The 18,207-nt window shown below is 51.1% G+C and overlaps 7 protein-coding genes across 7 annotated transcripts; 3 read left to right on the top strand and 4 right to left on the bottom strand.

Annotated features, from left to right (window-relative positions):
- The first annotated feature begins 966 nt into the window (after nucleotides 1–966).
- HER10_EVM0000602 (eukaryotic translation initiation factor eIF2A) lies at nucleotides 967–3,971 on the top strand. The gene is made up of 2 exons (XM_035470376.1): nucleotides 967–2,217; nucleotides 2,277–3,971. Exons 1-2 carry the CDS (start codon nucleotides 1,630–1,632, stop codon nucleotides 3,768–3,770), a joined length of 2,082 nt encoding a protein of 693 aa, XP_035327530.1. The 5' UTR covers nucleotides 967–1,629; the 3' UTR covers nucleotides 3,771–3,971.
- Nucleotides 3,972–5,305: 1,334 nt separating this feature from the next.
- Nucleotides 5,306–6,127, bottom strand: HER10_EVM0008133 (uncharacterized protein; the record flags this gene model as incomplete). The annotated part of the gene is made up of 1 exon (XM_035477665.1): nucleotides 5,306–6,127. The coding sequence occupies one exon, from the start codon at nucleotides 6,125–6,127 to the stop codon at nucleotides 5,306–5,308; it is 822 nt and encodes a 273-aa protein (XP_035328233.1).
- A 721-nt stretch (nucleotides 6,128–6,848) lies between these two features.
- Nucleotides 6,849–8,731, bottom strand: HER10_EVM0008438 (uncharacterized protein; the record flags this gene model as incomplete). Its single annotated transcript, XM_035477961.1, has 2 exons — nucleotides 6,849–8,013; nucleotides 8,727–8,731. The coding sequence occupies 2 exons, from the start codon at nucleotides 8,729–8,731 to the stop codon at nucleotides 6,849–6,851; spliced, it is 1,170 nt and encodes a 389-aa protein (XP_035328263.1).
- A 1,115-nt stretch (nucleotides 8,732–9,846) lies between these two features.
- On the bottom strand, nucleotides 9,847–11,061 carry HER10_EVM0003674 (uncharacterized protein). The gene is made up of 3 exons (XM_035473340.1): nucleotides 10,350–11,061; nucleotides 10,197–10,266; nucleotides 9,847–10,106 (listed from the first exon to the last, which is right to left on the bottom strand). Exons 1-3 carry the CDS (start codon nucleotides 10,691–10,693, stop codon nucleotides 9,996–9,998), a joined length of 525 nt encoding a protein of 174 aa, XP_035327821.1. The 5' UTR covers nucleotides 10,694–11,061; the 3' UTR covers nucleotides 9,847–9,995.
- Nucleotides 11,062–13,793: 2,732 nt separating this feature from the next.
- On the top strand, nucleotides 13,794–14,614 carry HER10_EVM0006440 (uncharacterized protein; the record flags this gene model as incomplete). Its single annotated transcript, XM_035476024.1, has 3 exons — nucleotides 13,794–13,976; nucleotides 14,056–14,264; nucleotides 14,326–14,614. The coding sequence occupies 3 exons, from the start codon at nucleotides 13,794–13,796 to the stop codon at nucleotides 14,612–14,614; spliced, it is 681 nt and encodes a 226-aa protein (XP_035328095.1).
- Nucleotides 14,615–16,184: 1,570 nt separating this feature from the next.
- Nucleotides 16,185–17,053, top strand: HER10_EVM0006673 (uncharacterized protein; the record flags this gene model as incomplete). The annotated part of the gene is made up of 4 exons (XM_035476253.1): nucleotides 16,185–16,356; nucleotides 16,415–16,530; nucleotides 16,595–16,867; nucleotides 16,949–17,053. 4 exons carry the CDS (start codon nucleotides 16,185–16,187, stop codon nucleotides 17,051–17,053), a joined length of 666 nt encoding a protein of 221 aa, XP_035328120.1.
- Nucleotides 17,054–17,219: 166 nt separating this feature from the next.
- HER10_EVM0012791 (class II Aldolase and Adducin domain-containing protein) lies at nucleotides 17,220–18,134 on the bottom strand (the record flags this gene model as incomplete). Its single annotated transcript, XM_035482176.1, has 2 exons — nucleotides 17,220–17,554; nucleotides 17,600–18,134. The coding sequence occupies 2 exons, from the start codon at nucleotides 18,132–18,134 to the stop codon at nucleotides 17,220–17,222; spliced, it is 870 nt and encodes a 289-aa protein (XP_035328644.1).
- Between the last annotated feature and the right edge of the window lie 73 nt (nucleotides 18,135–18,207).

Genomic DNA, 18,207 nt, shown 5'->3' with positions numbered 1-18,207 from the left:
GGAAGGAACGCCCGTCTCTGCTGTGCCGGCGCCGTAAGCGGATGGAAAACATGTGATTGGCCACATATCCACCACATATACCAAGGTAGGTAGGTAAAGGTAAGGTCTTAGGTAATTAGAAGCCCAGGCGAAGGAAAGCAAACCTCACCTCCAGCTTCTTGCGATGAGAGTGTGAGAGTCCACCGGCCACGGTTGGGTCCGGGATTCATGGGGTTTGGGGGACGGTACCACACGCCGCGCTGCCCTGTCCGGCTGCGGCCCGCATTGGGAGTGTGGAAGTGTGGAAGTGTGTGTGTGTGGCTTGGCTTCCAAGCTGCACCTTGTCGCTCAAGCTACTCAACTGCTGCACACCTACTAGGTAGGTAGCCATCTGTATTGCCTACCTTATCTTATTGTAGAAGCTTTCATACTCACTCAAAACTTTCAGCAATAGAGAAATGTGCGTTGAATGACCGCTCATGATTAAAGTATCGTGCCTACCTTACCTCCTTCTTTGTTGGTGTTTTACAATAAATAGCAAACGAATTGATCCTTTTTGAAACTTTGTGGGATTTGAGAGGTGCGCTGGCAGTATTACATAAGACGCCTTATTCAGGCAAGATACGTATACCTACTTCCATCTCTGAGTGGGCCGTCTGACCGTCGGGAGCCTAACATGATTGAGGACTGGGAGTGCTTGGGTGCCCTCCCGTCCATTAATCGTACGGATACAGTGTGCCAGCTCTGAAGTACTTCCCCAAGGCCCCCAAAACGAGGTGCCCTGAAGCCATGGTGAGGCGTGAAGTGAGCTCAGGCCGACAAAAAGAAAAGAAAAGAAAAAAAGTGGCCAGGGTGTGCCAGCCAGAGTCAAGGCGAACCCGCGCAGGCGACGGGACCAGGGGGCGCAACTGGCAAAGCAGAAAAAAATATTCACAAAATCCCACTTTAGCATTCTCTCCCCTTCCTTTCCCTTTCCTTTCCTCTCCTCCAGCCCACACAACAACACGCACCGTTGCACGCCAATCTTCCCCCCTCAGGGTGCCTCCTCCCATTCCCCTTCTCCCCTCTTCCTCACGTTCTTCCCTATTTTTCTTCCTCGGGTCCCTATAGCCTCACGGCTCAAGCTCCAGCCAGTCGTCCTTGCTGTCGTCTGCCTCTCCGTCCTCGTTGTCACTGCACGTGTGTTTGCATCTCGATTCCGACGCCGCTCTGAATCACGACTGCCCCGTCAGCCATCGACCATCGATTCACACGTCATCCGTCGACCAGCTTCAAAGCCAACATCCGACGCCAGCTCTGTGGTATACTCTAGTATCCATATCCGACGTTAGAACATCAACACAAACACCCTGCCACCGATTGCGAATTAGCAGATCAACAAAGCTTCCTTTGCTGCAAAGAAAAACAAGACGTCGCCGGAATACCCGCCACCCCGGTCAATCCACGGGTTCCGTCCATCGCAAAGCAACACAAGCAAAGCTCTCGAGCCATCGCCATCTGCCTTTGTCCGTCTACCTCGACGACTTCGATCTCGACGACCACCTCTGATCTCTGAGCCCACTGAAGAAGAACCATCAATTCCACCCAAGAACGTCAACCTTCCGACCCGGCACTCTCTGCTCTTGATACACACTGTGACTTTGACTAGTTATGGCGTCCTCACAATTGCAGTTTGCCTACCGCACCCAGAAGGGCATCGGCCTGTTTGATGCTGCGCCATCTTACCAGCCTCTCTCTGGGTTCACCAATCCTGAAGGGAACCTCCGGTGTTGTGCATACTCGCCCTGTGGCCGGTACTTTGCCTGGGCGAGCCCCGAAGTTGTCACCGTTGTCGACGCTTCCACTGGCCAGCAGGTTCTTGCCCTCCCCATCCTCAATGTCCTTGAGCTCGGTTTCTCTCCTCTCGGCACCTTCCTCGTCACCTGGGAGCGACCTGGCAAGGACGAGAACGGAGATGCGACCAAGAACCTGAAGGTCTGGCGTACCGTCGAAGACGGCGTTGCCGGAGCCGACAAGCTGCCCTTGGGCAAGTACGTCCAAAAGTCGCAGGGAGGCTGGAACCTTCAGTACACAGCCGACGAGAAGTTCTGTGCCCGCCAAGTCACCAACGAAGTCCAGTTCTACGAAAGTCATGATCTCGGCACCGTCTGGAACAAGCTGAGAGTCGAGGGCGTCGCCGACTTTGCCCTGGCTCCCGGTCGTTCCCACTCCGTTGCTGTCTTCATTCCTGAACGCAAGGTAAGCAATCTTTGCGTTCGTTCATTGAACTCCTCAACATGCTAACAAGTACTTCTCAGGGACAACCCGCTGCCGTCAAGGTCTACAATGTGCCCCAGTTCAACGCTCCCATTTCCCAGAAGACCTTCTTCAAGGGCGACAAGGTCCAGCTCAAGTGGAATCAATTGGGAACCAGCATTCTCGTTCTGGCCCAGACCGATGTCGACAAGTCCAACAAGAGTTACTACGGTGAGACTACGCTGTACCTGCTCAGTGTCAATGGCTCTTTCGACGCCCGCGTCAGCCTTGACAAGGAGGGTCCTATCCACGATGTGACGTGGTCCCCGAACTCTAAGGAGTTTGGTGTCGTCTATGGCTACATGCCTGCGAAGACTACCATCTTCAACCACCGCGCCGTTGCCCAGCACTCGTTCCCCCTGGGACCCCGCAACACCATCATCTTCTCTCCCACGGGACGTTTTGCTCTTGTTGCTGGATTCGGAAATCTGGCTGGCCAGATCGATGTCATTGATCTCGAGAAGGATTTCCGCAAGCTCCACACCATCGAGAGTGGCAACCCTAGCGTCTGCACGTGGAGTCCCGACAGCCGTTATATCATGACGGCTACCACTTCTCCTCGTCTCCGTGTCGACAACGGCATCAAGCTCTGGCACGTCAGCGGTCCTCTCATGTACAACGAGGACAAGGTTGAGCTTTATCACGTTGTCTGGAGGCCCTTGGCTGTTGAAAAGGTTGCGGGCGGAGATCCTCTGAACCCGGTCCCCACCCCCCACGCCTCCGCGGCCACTTACTTGGGCTCCGTAAAGACGCCCAGCAAGCCCGCGGGAGCTTACCGCCCTCCTGGTGCTCGTGGCCTCGCCACCCCGCTTCACTTCAAGCGAGAAGACGAGGGCGGCGCGGCCCACATCAGCATGAACAACGGATCTGCGCCCATTGGACCTAACGGGTTCGGACGTCCCCGCCGTGGTGTGCCTGGTGCAGAGTTCGCCGTTCCTGGTGCTGCTCCTAAGGTTCCTGGAGCCGACCCGAACGACGATGAAAACTTGTCGAAGGCGGCGCTCAAGAACAAGAAGAAGCGCAACAACAGAAAGAAGGACGGAGAAATCAACCCAGAAGGTCAGAACGGCGGTGGTGCTTCGCTCGCCCCGCCTCCCCGTGACTTTGGCGCGGGTTCTGGCCACGAGGGTCGCAGCCCTGAGCGCCGTGGCGGTGCCGGAGGTAACCACAGACACCGCAGCCACTCTCGCAACCCCGGTGCGGGTCAGCATCGTAACAGGAGCAACACCCACCGAGGCCAGAATGGCGCGCCGCAGGTGCCTAACGCGCAGCCTCAGCAGGCCGCACCGGTGACTGTGACTAGCCCCGGCGCCGATAACTCGCAAAACCCGAACGCGAAGAAGATTCGCAGCTTGCAGAAGAAGGTCCGCGCGATCGAGGATCTCGAGATGAGACTGGCCGGAGGCGAGAAGCTTGAGGACACGCAGATGAAGAAGATCGGCACCAAGTCATCTGTGCTCAAGGAGTTGGATGGTCTCGGTGGCGAGGGCCACTAGAGTCATCGTGATTGCCTAGCGAGACAGACCAAGGATGCAAAGAGTTCTGTAGGAAAAGGGACTACCTGATGGATACTGGAACACGCAAGGGCCCACAGCCTAGATGATACAGGTCCCATGGATCCCTAGTATTTGGAAGAGTAGAGTCAGGATTACGTGTAGAGGATCAGGAAAATCGAAAATGCAAAATGCAAAAAGCAAGGCGCTCGCACCTCGTATTGATTTAATGCGCTTCTTTAGACCACGTGAGAGTTATTCATAAATGAGCCTGTGAAGAGAAGAGACACCACCTTAGAAGGGCATGCTAAATGCGTGAAAGTCAGGCTTACGATGAGCATCCGAGGATATTAAACCTTGTGAGTGACAAGTAAGCTTGGAAAGTCTTGGAACCCGAGGCCTACCGGTACTAGAACGAAGCTCTTCAGGGGCAAAAGGGTCGAGACCACGGTGGCTTATGGAAAGAGAGTAAGATCTCAGTCTTTCTCTTGACGAGTTTCTCCTGTTCTTCTGCCTCTCTTCTCTTGCTTTTTTTGGAGTATCAGCTCCGGCATGGGAAGTTGGCGATGAACAATCTGGGTACGCGTATTCATAAGGCGGAAGATAAGGGCGAGCTAAACTAGCGCTAGGCGGGCACGCGGGGTGGGGAGGAGCCGGACTGATCGGCACGGCAGCCCGGGCGTTTTGTGGGGGTATATGCTTACTAAGTCAGGATCGTGGACTGGGGTCTGTGGTTGACATCGTGAGAGGGAGGAATATCGTCGACCCCTGTTTGCCCGTTCTGAGCAACGAGGTGATGTAGAAATAATTAAAGATGTTAACTCAATTAGATTTACGCTGCAAATCTTCAACTTGGATACCGGATATTTTACCTCCGTGGGTACCTCTCCGTTAGTGCATCTCCATGATACATCTCCAGGGGGGATACCGGAAGGTGAAGGCCAAGGGTACTACTTATACCCATTCAACGTCGAATCTGTCACCAGCACACCAGCACACCATCCGGCCATTTGGCCGGGTGGCTAGACTCTGACGCAGAGTCGATAGTAAATGAAATACTCCAATGACTTCCGTGCTGGAAACGAGGGGCGCGCTGTTCGAATCCGAATAGGGGCGTGAATCATAAGGTCAGTATTCCCCCTCCCTCGTTCCTTCCTTTTTGGTTTTTGGCATGTATTAAGAGCAGAAAGTTGGAGGTCCACTTACTTCCGGTGAAGTCGATCCGAACACAATTGTTGCTCGTGAAACTTTCATCATTTTCAAGAGACTATCGACCAGCTGATTGGTGCCGGCAAAGGTTGTTAGTAGGACCAGCCTGGGGAGGTGTTCCATGACGAGGGAGGTCGGGATTCCCCCAGGTGAGATGAGGTTCAAACCGTAGATTGGCCTCAATCTGCCACGGAGCAGAGCACTGTTCTCTGCAATCGGAATAAATGAGTATGCGAGAGGTTTACAAAATGGTTCGATTATTCCCAAGGGTAATACTTGTCGTCTTTTTTTGACGTTGTGCTACTTGTGGTGGTACTCAAGATTATGGTTCAGCAACATTGACGCTTCGTCCTCGCCTCACTGCCATCAGCAGCAAACCCATCATCGCTCTTCCCATCTCGGTCCCGCTGCCCCTTCAAAATAGCATTCATCTCATTCTGCCTCCTCAACAGCACAACATCATACCCCCTCAACCTCCTCTCCGAAGCCTTCTCCATCCGGAACTTCTGCATCCTCACCCCCAAAACGCTCCGAATCTTGCGTACTGTCTGGTACTCAGCCAGCTCATTACTCGAAAGACTCGCCTGCCCGCCCGAAAGATTCCTCCTCGCCCTCTTGATCCTCAGATAAAACTTCACAAGAGGCAGCACAACCTCCCTATTCTCCACGATCCACGCCACGTTCTCTTTCGTCGCGCCCGTTGTGCCGCACACCTCGTCGACGCAGGACGCCATATCCTCGTACCGCGCCGCCGTCTTCTTGTTCTCCCTGTCGAGCGGCTTCACGTCCTTGAGCACGTCGAGCTTCATCCAGGGTTGCGGCTGGCAGCCGATCTGCTCGAAGCGGTCGTACATTTCGAGCTCGCGCACGTCGGCTTCCCTCTTGGCGATGGCGACGGGGTCGCGTTTGGGGTTGGGTGTTGCTGCGAAGGCGGTGTAGACGGCTAGGCTGCGGTTGTGGGAGACTACGTCGGCGAGGGCGCTTGTTTTTTCGAGGAGGGTCTCGACTTCGTCCTCGGTTTTGGGTAGTGAGATGATTGTGGTAGGGTGTGGTGGTCTGTCGTTGAAGTTGATGGAAGCTAGTGTAGCTTTGCAGCTGGTGGTATTGGTGGTATCTGCCCCGGGCCGTGATCTCTTGCGACTCGCGGCCATTGTTGCGGTGATTGACTCTGCCATGTTTGGAAAATTTCTGGATTTTTTTGCCGCGCAGATTACTATGTGTGGTGAAAGAAAATGGAGGGTCGAGGCTACCTTGGGGGAGAATGTAACCGTAAGGGTAACGCGCGGATCTCATGGGAGTGTGAAAGTGAGATACAGTGGCTCGGCATCGCACGTGTCCAACCTTCTTCGTCTGATAATTATCACGGGCGGGGGAAGCTAAACGCAAACAAACCCGGGGTCTTAGCACCACCACAGAAATGATCGCTGAAACGTTCCCGAAGGGTGGCACACAATGGGTTGGAAACATTGTTTAAGCGCAGTGACTCGGGTTCTGTAGGGCTTGGCGTCGTTCCTCGGTTTCGCAATGAATCGGTCTTTGCCCGATGACATGGAGAATTATCATTGTCACACAGTGGTTGGTGTGTGCGCAGACAAAAGCTACCTTTGCAAATATCTTTGTGGATTCATTCATCATCTGTCTAATTTGATCTCTGTGTTTTGATGAGTTCTGATTAAATAGGCGTTGACATTATTCTCAAAGCTGTGTACTTCGTGCATCTTCTGGCAACATCTTCTGTCTATCTCTTTATTAAGGTACCGGAATCTATCAGCTAAGGCTGTTCCGCCGATACAATGCGAGCTATTTTGCTCAAATACTGAACTTTGCCCCAGTTGGTTTGTATCAAGAACCCCAAGTTCCCTCTATTCAGGCCTAAGGACTTCTTTCCATTCTCTTAGTCTTGGCCATCTTGCTCATTCTCTTCATCCGCTTCCCCATCTCTTTCAGTTGACGATCCGCCTGCTCCCACTCCTCTCCCGTGAACTGATCACGGGATCTATCGACGGAATCAAAAAGGTCCTCGAGGGCCGCAACACAGTTGTGTTTCTCCTCGGGCGCTTCGACTGGCTCGGTAGTCGCGACGGTTCGGATGGGAGAGAGACCGAGTGGCGACGGACGCTCCATCCAAGGCTTGGGCGATTGCTTGCGTTTGAAAAGACGACGGCCTCGACGTCTTCCCATCGAAAGTGGTTCTTGATCATCGCTGTCCGAGTCAGTCGAGGTAACACGACGTCTGCTTGTCGTGAGGGGTTCTTGGTCGTCGCTCTCAGAGTCGATTAAGATCGTGGGTGAAGATCCGTCGCTTTGAGGAGGTGTGATGAGCGTGCCAGCGGGCCATACTCTAGGAAGACCTGCAGACCTCGCAAGGGGCCGTCGGCGGCGTACAATGATGTCGTCGTCGGAGCTCTCGACGTCGTGAACGGACTTGACGACAGATTGATGATGCTTCGCTCTCTTCGGTGTGATGACTGGGCTCAACGGACTCTCCGCCCTTCTCTTCTTACTTGGCGCGGGTCCTTCTGTAACGAAAATGACGTCTCCAGTGTCTTCTTCTGTATCGTGTCGGTCGTTCATTCCACACTGCTGTAGGGAGCGGGAAAGACTTCGGACGTCTCTGTCCTCTTCGACAGAGTCTTCCTCTCTTTCTTCAACAAGTGTGTTTTGAAGCTCTTCGTCCTCGACATCGTCAAATGGTAAGAGGCTGGCAGCGTCTTTACGCCAGGTTCTGAGAATGTCGGTAGCCTTTAATCTGCTACGCTTCCAATAATTGTCCTCGAGCAGAGGATACATCTCAGGGAGAAGTATAGACGTGGCTATGTTGGCGTTCTCTCCATTCCACCAAAAGGAACGCGCCGTCGGCATCAAGTGAGCCTTGTAGCATTCGGATATGAGGCGTTGATCACTGTCGTTCAGCAGCTGAGTAGCGAGCCCGGGACACTGAGAGTTCCAGTTATCGATTGCATTCGTCAATGCTAAGAAGGCAAGCTGTTCACGCAGAGACGCGCGATTGCCTCGATCGGCGTTGGAGTCATCCATCCTTTGGGTGTGCGACGTATTAGCATGGTTGAAAGTTGGGATTGGGAGCTGTGATATTTTTGATAGCTCAAGATACCTGAATGCGATCCGGAGTAGTAGCTTAATGTATGTCTGAATAAAGCTGAGAGGGTTTCTGATAACCGAGAAGTTAAGGAAATTGTCGATGGGCAAGTTAGCTCGGAGTGGCCCCCAAAATAGTGTGACATGATATTTTCTTACCTCAAGTAAGGAATAGACTTATTGTTAACTTCAATTAACGATTGATTGCCGGGAGTTCCTGGATTGATAATGGGCTGAGCTCGCAAAACGAGATTAGAGTGAGGTTCGTGGGGGAGTATGGTAGTAAGGCCTAAAGAGCGAGGGCCGTCGAGGGGAGTGGGTGAGTTGAAGAAATGATATAGGATTCGCGACGATCTTTTTTTCCTGAAGTGGAAAAGCAAAAAGTCAGATTTGCCGTTCTGTTTTCCCCTTTTGTACCTCACCTTTTCCTGGGAAGGAACGATCGTTTCGTGGGGCTCTTGAATCCTGCCTCCCTTGAATTTGAGATGCCTTAGGGTATAGACGGGTTGAAAACGTACCTTGCTTTTTGTTCAATCACCAGTCTACCGGCACTTGGTGAGCAAGGCGTGTCAACCAAGTTTCCAAAGAATTGAGAGGCGGTAGCCGTCATGAAGAGATCAAAAGGTGAAGGCCTTCGAAAGCACCAATTTGGACATCATACGCTTTCCAATCACATCCTCTACCGTGTTGCAATAAGACAAAGGGAAGTGTGGTCGAAATTATCTTCGTGGAGTTACTGAGTAGAAACTGGCCATTGTATTCCAGGGTGACCTTTGTTCCTACTCCGAGTCTGATGGGCCGCTGCTTTGTCTCTAGATACATTCCGTTGGATACTTATATTTTATAATAATTTCTACAACATGCTCTCTTGACATCGTGAAACTCTACACGTGCAGTAACGAGATAACCAAAACAATAGGCGCACCCGGAAATTTCAGCAGAACCTCCAAACCACAACTCTACAGTAGTATCCGATGATCGTACGGCAAAGACTTTTCTGCGGAGATTGCTTAGAATATGGCGAGAAAAAAATACCAAGGCACCTGTCACCGACGTACACTTTGTGATGAGCGAGATGCCAGTCAACACCGTGGCTGCTGACCACAGTCAGCTCTGGGCACATAATCGGACACGTAACCGAGGCCACCTAGGCTTTGACCCATAAGATAATCATGGCGCGGCCAGTTGAGAGCAAGTTAACAGTGGCTGGGGTCAAGCAGGCGTCGGGTGACAACTCACACCAACGGTGCATGGCGAAGTCCGGTCTCGTGTACATCTTCAATCCCAAGGAAATCAGCACGCTGTAAAACAAGACAGAGCCGGACAAGATTGTCATAGTCTTTAAGAGGCACAAGATCCTCGACGGTGCAACTCTCGAGGTAGCACTACCTGCGGAGGGAGTGATCTTATGCTCGAGGAAATTGGCCGCCTGATGGAGATCTTCTGTATAGGCGGTACCAAGTTTGGTGCACTTCAAGGAGAGGCCATCATCATCAACAACCTAAGCCTGTTATGCAGGAAGACTTTGGACTTCATTGCGAGCAACGAGAGCACTGGGACCTCAGTTCGAGGCTCGCCGGCTCAGATCTATTTCTTGAACTCGCGTCCAATGTCAACATCACAGAAAAGTGCCGTTATATTTGCACAGAACGGACTGGATATGCGTCGAGCTTCTGGCACAAAAAACTAGGACTGATCAGGTCTTTGCCATTGAATCTTTCCAGACGAAGTCATTGCGAAGCTTGAGAGTTCACTTTCCCGAATGTCAGTGATGCAGTGTATTGATGTAGATTACGCATCCACGATGGTCCTAGTGCCGCAAAAAATTCCAAGACCCATTATCTCCTATCAAAACTAACGTTGGTCCTGTGCTTAAAAACACCGGAAGTGTTTTAAGCTCCTGCTAAGTACATGAAGTAAGTACTAGTCCCAAGAGCCGGTGCCGCCAGTGACCCCAGTCGAAAATCCCACGTTGCCGGCCTGGAACGACATCTTGAGAGAACCATTCCGGAAGAATTGCACTGAGTACCATGGCTGTAAAATTCCATCTGTTAGTGTGCTACATCTAATGCCCCGACGAAGCGAGGATTCAGCCAGAGCTGTGGGATGCAGATGAGTATTTACCCCGATGGAGCCAGCTTGAACGGTATAGTCACCACCGACATCATTGATATCGTCGTAGTAGAGGTCTCCACTGGGAAAGCGTTCGCCGTACAGTCAGTGAAAAACGCTTCGCGGCAGGTATTTTGTCCAAAGATGCTGGTGACTTTAACTCACAAAAGAGCACCGCCCGGAAAGCCCGGCGAGAGCCCGCCAAGGTTTGCGGTAAACTGTCTATCCCTCCCGTTGACATTGACTTTGACGGTTACGCGCTGATAGAACCAGAGGTTAATCAGAGAACCTGTAGCGCTCATCTTGGATTTGAATGCGCCAGCATCGTTAGTGGCCAAGGCCGTAACAGGCGAGCTGACGCTTTTGGCCAGAATCCGGAGCTTTTCCTCTCCTCCTGGCTGGGCGAGAATGTGGTCGTGGAGTTCCTGAATGTCGGACTCCAGAACTGCCTGCTGTTGGGTCTTAGCAACGACATCCTGCAAAAGACTGAGAGTCTCGGTTTGAGCCATTTTGAATTGAAGGAGACAAGATCGATGGTGGAGAAAAGTCAGATGCGTTTGAAGGATTCGGGATCTGGTGTCGAGAGCTGTAGCTCGTAGTCAAAAAGCATTTGTTCCTGGGGAAACTCTTCGTCTAGTTATACTTCTCCCACGTTCGATTTTTCTGTTCTTTTCTTTTTTTTACAGATATTGTACGTACAAAAAGTCAATTGCCCTACGCAAACCTGCAGTCAGAGGTTGTGGCTGGCTGTAGTGAACCCATCTAGAGTGTGATGAGAAACTCGAAAGCCGAATAATAGCATCAGAATATGATGTGTGGAAGAAATATGTGTGATGAAGTTGCGGCTGGACTGCCTTAGTCTCAAGAGAGTTTGCACTACGGACCTGTAACGAGTTGGGACTAAAAGCGTAGCATATTTTCAAGTGTGACAACGCGGAAGAAGCGGCAGCGGGGAACATTCAGCTGTGATTTAGGGGCTCCTACTGGCTGAAATCCGAGAAGACAGCGTCTGGATTGGCCGTATGTCCATCCCCACAGTTCATCACGCCTGAGGCTGGCTGTGATGGATTCAAAAGTAGACGCATGCAGGAAAACCTCCACGTACCAGAACAGAATTGCGCGTTTCCTCAGCATTTCGAGAGAAAAGCCGGTAAAGGCTAAGCAAAGACATCATGTCTTAGTAATCATGTCAACAAATTTGTGCGTCTTACCAAAAGTGTCCATATTTCGTAAGTAATCGCAGAGCTATTGTGAATTATGAATTATCCATTTGTCAACTTGTATAATTTTGTTAGTAGCAATCGTACTAAAACGGAGAGGGGAAAGCTGCTTTGATGTTTTACATTCGCTCTAACTCTTGTAGAAAAAGAGAAAACACATGGACCTCCTCATATCATAGAACTTGTGAACTTATAGGGGGACCTGCAAAACTAGACCACTACTGGAAACAGCTCGACTTTCATGCCGAGGCACTATCAGACCTGTGAGGCCTCGGCTTCACTAAATCTTTACCATCTAATGTAATGCCATCAACCGCTCATGGGTCCTGAATCGCATCGCATCTCCGAACCTGATGCCTCATCAGGTTGGTCAATGAACCGAGCCATTCTTGGGGGCTACTAGACTTCATTACCCACTGAGTGTATCAGAAAGAGCCCTGAGACAGTCACCCTGGGATATGAGGACGACATCAAAGTAAGGGGATACCGGAGATTGAACCGGGCTCCTGTTTTGAAGTTTGTAAATCTCATGCAGAAATCGTGGCGTGAATAAGTCTCATGGGCCCATAGCAATCGAAACTTTCGGGTGAACCATTCAGCCGAACGGAAAATATCTCACTGAATCGATCGCAATGCAAACGATCCCATCACAAACGGCGGCTGAAGATGTCATACCGTGAGGTCAAAACTTCTACTCCGTGCTGATTTTGCCTCCTCGGTGTCCCGATTCTCCCGGATAATCATTGACTTACTTTGCTAGAAAGAGCTGAAGACCTGAGAAGCTCCATCTTTGTTCCTTGAATTTGGAGCTTTGATATTGCGTAACACTTGGCTAGCAAACAATGCTCGTTGACTTTCCAAACTAAGTAAGACGTGCTAATTGACTTCCGTACCTTACTTACTGACAAGCTTTCGGCCTTCTAGTTGAAGATCATGGAACCTTGGAATGATCGGGGAGCGTTGTCGGGAGTTAGGCAAGTGGAGCTGCCATCCCACAAGTGTTGGGAAGAGGCGGATGCGATTGGACGGGTAGTTCGGATGATGGCAACTAGAACGTGGATAGCAATTAATCAACTGAAATCCTTGGTTCGAAACTAAATATCTGTGCTCCAGAGCTCGGAGGCCTCTACAAATCAAACCAAACCAGACTGAACGAAAGACACTACAATATTTCAATATTTTGAGCGCAAGCTTGAACTCACTTGAACTCAATGCAAGTGTCATGTGTGTATAGCAGGCTTGCAAAGGCATCACTGCTACATGCACACGGCACTTGGGTAAAAATAGCTCCAGCTTTGTCGGAACGACATCTAAGCCACTGAAGTAGCCAGGTTTCATTGTATTCAAGCTCGAAGTCTACTTGACTAAACTGTCATTGATTATTTCAAATTCGTGATAGCATCTTCGTTTCATACAATGTCAGAACTGGGAGTTTAGTATCCATAAGGACCCATTATGTGGCAAATTCCATGGACACACTTGAGTAAGGTAACTAAGGGGGCAGCACGACCGATCAATCCATGTCACACACCTTCTCTTGAGTCCAGGCTTCAGGGTGACACCACTCAATGGTGTTTTGTGCGGAGAAAAACAGGTCAGGAGGTGACCATGCCAGCTGGCAGTCGATAGAGTGGTGGGCAACCCTGACTAGCTGAAACGGCCTAAGTAGGAGTAAGCAATGCGTGGTTCGTCCTGTCATTGGCCTTTCACGTTCATCTTGTCATTGCCTACGTCCGAAGCCAACACACCAGCCGCACTGAATGATCTAAACAGGTAATTCCAACGACCATGTTGTATACATGTATTCGCAAAAGGCGCCTGATTAGGTTCTGGCAGGTTCATAGCTGCGCGCAATAGAACGAATGACAGGCCTGACTCTGCATGACGGACCGCATCTTCGGGAGAAACATGGCGGATCCTCGCGGGACTCGCCGCAGTGCCAATTTGTTTGATCCCAAGACATTGGTACCTTCCCCGACTTATGGTAACATGCCTAGGTAGTCTCTGATCGTCCTGATCCATTCGAGACCTCAATAGAATGAACTCCGCACCTTGTCATCCTTCAATACAAACAAAACCGCCGAGGAGTCTCTCTTCGAGAGCCGAGGAATCCTGAGAGCCGAGGAATAACTAGGAATGAGGAGAACATCTCGTTGAACATTCCTCTTTAGGCGTAGATGCTCTGAGGTTGTGGATAACATCATCTTCTATAAGAACTCCCACAAAGCTCACCACAAAGCCACGATAGCTCTTCACCCATCCAGGCACCTCAGCAGCTAACCGCAACCACTTTCATTCTCTTCAGTTCTTTGCCATCTTGTCCGCGACAAGTCACTTCACATTCATTCTCTTTGCAAGTCCAAGCACTTTGAAACTCACCTATCTCACCATGAAGTTCCTCAGCACTCTTGTTTTGGCCTCCACCGCCTTTGCCTACCCCACGATCCCGCAGGAAGAAACCAAGCGGCAGTTGGGCGGCACCGTCGGCAGCACGGCCAACGAGTTCAAAACCGGCGGATGCAACGACATCATCTTCGTTTGGGCGCGCGGCTCCACGGAGATCGGCAACATGGTGGGTTTGCTTGAGTTCCTTCATCCCAACTGTCGACTGTTGGTGACTTTGATGCTAAAACTTTCTTTTCTCTGGACAGGGCACCGTTGTGGGACCACCTGTTGCCAACGACCTGAAGGCCGCATTCCCGGGTAAGGTTGCCGTCCAGGGTGTTGATTACGCCGCTGGCCTGGACACCAACTTCCTCCCCGGTGGCGCCGACCCCGTTGGTATCAACCAGATGAAGAGCATCCTTAGCGATATCAACAGCAAGTGCCCTACCGCCATCGTAGTCACTGGAGGTTACTCGTAAGTTTCACATCTTCGTTTCTACTTGACTAGCCCGAGATGCTGAGCGCTTCGAAAACAGCCAAGGTGCGGCGGTCAACCACCGCGCCATCGAGAACGCCCCCGATGCCCAGAAGAACCAGATCGCCGGAGTGGTCACCTTCGGAGACACCCAGTTCCGCGCAGACAACGGCCAGATCCCCAACTTCCCCAAGGACAAGATCAAGATCATCTGCGCCGCCAACCCTCGCGACACTGTCTGCGACGGAAACTTGAGCGCCGCTGTCCTGGCACCTCACCTGTCATACGGCGCCAACGCCCAGGAGGGAGCCGACTTCCTGATTGCGCAGATCAAGAAGGTTCAGGCTTAAAGTTGTCTTGCACCATCTGCCATTCTGAGGCCCACAGGGGGCATTGCCATTTCGTTGAGAACGGTGTCCCGCGATCAGATCTGCTGAGTGGGCTGATGGGAGTGGTTCCGCACATATCATGAAAAAAACTGGCTGGGTCCCCTTTTTGTTTTGCTTGCGACATGAGGCTTCCGGAGGCTTCTGTTCTTTTGTTTCTATCCTGTCTGGCATTGGCCAAGACACGCGGTTGTTAGTCCTGCTTAAGTGCTGCATCTTTTCTTTCCAAAATACATCACCGTTACCCGCCAATTTTACTTTTCAAGACCAGTGACCTGATGCACATGAAATTTCTGCCCACATGAGGCCAGAGTAAGACATGCACGATAAGAACAGGACCTCATTGCGGCGGTGCAGACAGACAGGACTACGCCACGTGAAGGACACATCCGTGCTTGTCGCTTTGGCCTCGTCCAAATGAGTATCTTTACACTAAGAGCGCACAGAGGCTCGGGCCGCGCTAACAGTTCAGACGGATAATTTATATGAACATGTCAGTGTGTCGCTGCGTTTCTTTTTTGTCCGCAAGCTGTTTCACACTGAGTCTCCGTTTGCCGCAGTTCCGTTCCGTATGACGAACAATGTCATTGGGTTGCTCTGTCACTTGGGAAGGATTCAGCAATTCATTGAGTTTAACAGCTGTCAACCGTCCGATTTGAGTTATACAGTAGGAAAATGTGAGCAGCATCCTGCAGCACCGTTCCAAGCCGTTGAACGTCAACATATCCTGCGGGGAACCAGCTTGCTTCTGTGCCCCCACCGCGATGTTTTCGGCGAATTGTCTGTGGGGGCTAAAAAGGGGCCAGGACTGAATGGAAAGTCGTGTGTCTAAGTCAACCAGTTGCAGTGAGCTGTATGATATAGATGAGAGGCCATGTTCTTACCATTTTGAGTAACTCCCGCGAAGGATTCTATTGCTGTGAGTCCCGCTGTTCCACAACCCCGCCTGGGGTGCATGCAGACTGCGTCACATTGGTGTGTATCCACCCTTGGCCAGAATCGGCCATCTTATGAGATGCGATTGGAGGACGACCCTGGAGAAGCCAGATCCCTGTCAAGTTGAGAACATCGCGATCCCCTCGTAGTCAGAGTGCCGAGGCAGACGAATCTATCACTCAGGGGACCTGGCCAAATGTCCATTTGTTGACGTCGACCTACACAGACTTGCGATTTATCCTCACAGACTTTTTGATGAGCACACCATCACATACGGCAGTAAGCCAAGAGTGAGAACTTCGTTTGCGTGAAGTGACGGTGAATCTCGTCTCGTACACTCCCCTCTTCCGGAAGCAGTTGCGATGAAGCCTCAAACTTGCTGGACTAAATCAACTTAGACAAAATGCCAATAATGCAGCAGCCGAGGCCCCGAGGCTCATGATCTTGATGTATCGGACTGGCATCACACTCTGTGCTGGAAATATTGCAGTTAAATAGCTAAGACATATTCCTCCCGGAGAATGAGGCCAATCTCGCAACATCAAGGAATTATCTGGCAGACCTCCATCGCAATCGAACTAACAACATACCAATCACCATGTTCTTCATCAAGCTTGTGGCTCTTTCAGTTCTGTCCTTGTCCGTTGTAAACGGTCAGGGCACTGACGAATGCCCCGAAATTCCAGAGACGGGGATCACTATCGGCGATCCCGTCCCCATCCGACCGGAAGATATCCCAGCTGGCTGTTCTGATTTTGAGATTCTCGTTGGTGCGTTCTTTACAACCCTGATCCGCTGGTTCTGTGAGATTAACTCGGGGATGCCCAGCTCGAGGAACGAGTGAGCCTAACTATGTTGGAGGTGGCGGCAAGTTTGGCATCATAGTCGGCGACCCGGTCGTTAGCAATGCCACTGTTGCTCTGCCTGGTGCCAGAGGATACCCGGTTCAGGCAAGTACTCGTACTCTTATGTCCAACAGAGAATCTATTAACGCGACCATGCACATAGTATCCGGCCAGCTCGCAAATCATCACGGGCGTTCGTCAAGGTTCTAGAGACGTGGTCAACCGTCTCAAGTCTCAGGCTACTGCCTGTCCCAATCAGAATTTCTCTCTTGTCGGATACTCTCAGGGCGCAGCTGTGATGCATGCTGCCGCGGCTGACATTCCGGCCGAGCTCTATGGCCGCATCAAATCGTTAGTAATGTTTGGAGATGGATACTTGAAGCTCGGAGCCAGCCTTAGCAAGTTCCCTGCCGGACTGAACGAGAAAGCGAGGCAGGTTTGTGCAGCTGGCGACCCAGTAAGACTGATACTAACTTCGAACCGAATTCATATGACCCAGGCTGACTCTTACGTATAGGTTTGCGATGCCAATGGCACCTGCACATTCTTCCACCTCACTTACATTCGCCCCGAATTCATTGATCCTGCAGTCGACTTCATTGTCCAGAAGTTCATTCAGTAATCATCAATGGGCAATCTTCGATGGGCTAGATACTTTCGTTTCTGGACAATCTGCGGGTCTTCAGAACAAAGGCGCAAGAGTCGTGAATGTATCCGCTTTCCATGGCCAGTTTTATCTAGTTTAACGTCAAACATGACGAGCGTGCATCTATGCAAGCCACCCCCATTCAAATTTTGAAACTTCCACCGGATAGCTCTTCCTCCAAATCGTAATATGCCTGGAACTCGCAGTAACAAATCTCAGGATCACTCTCAACGTCAAAGTTGAAGTTCGCCTCTTCATCACTGATTAGCACCTTCCGAAGACCACTACCCTCATGCGATGCTGCCTCTACCAGCAGTTGAACCTGACATGTTCGTTCCATAGATGTGAATAGGAACGCAGCCTCGTCGACAGTCTTCCCAACAGTCAGGATACCATGGTTCCTGAGAATGCATCCTTTGCCGTTTGGACCAAGTGCGCTAGCAATGCGGTCCCCTTCTTCACTACCCAAGACGACACCTCCGTAGCTGTCATACACAGCATGTGCGTCTCCTCGAAATTTACAAGAATCTTGTGTTAACATGTCTAGTCGTCTGCCGAAGACCGACCATGCCTTCCCATGCACACTATGGCAGTGGCAAACAGCATGGGCATCCGGTCTAGCTTTATGAACTGAGGCGTGAATGAGAAAACCGGCAGTATTCGGAGGAGTAGATCGATTGCCACCGATGACAGATCCATCTAAGCCAACAAGAATCATATCGCTAACTTTCAAGAGACCAAAATGCCGGCCGAGGGGGTTGGTCCAAAACGCATTGGGAAACTCCGGATCACGAACCGAAATATGGCCGCTCATCCCCTCGACATAGCCTTCGCGATGCCAGTGACGGAAGGCAGCAGCCATATGCTCGAGTTGCCATTGACGGTTTGATTGGAAGTCCAAATGCTTCGGAATGCCGCCAAAAACAACGCCACCATGGGACATAGCTTGAAGTGGTGTTTTGTTCTGCAACTCATGGCCGTGTTTATTCCGGGAAGTCTCTGAGTCGCACTTACTGACGGTGTCAGAAGTGTCAACTGAAGTAGCTGAAGGAGTCATGCTGAAGGAAGATGGAGTGTCTTCTTTGGCCGTGTTTGCTGCACTGTCAATGTCGGCGATCATGGCGTCAGCC

Source organism: Colletotrichum scovillei, assembly GCF_011075155.1.
Source record: "Colletotrichum scovillei strain TJNH1 chromosome Unknown Contig00010, whole genome shotgun sequence".
Classification (NCBI taxonomy): Eukaryota; Fungi; Ascomycota; class Sordariomycetes; order Glomerellales; family Glomerellaceae; genus Colletotrichum; species Colletotrichum scovillei.
This window is presented reverse-complemented; position numbering and strand designations above follow the sequence as displayed.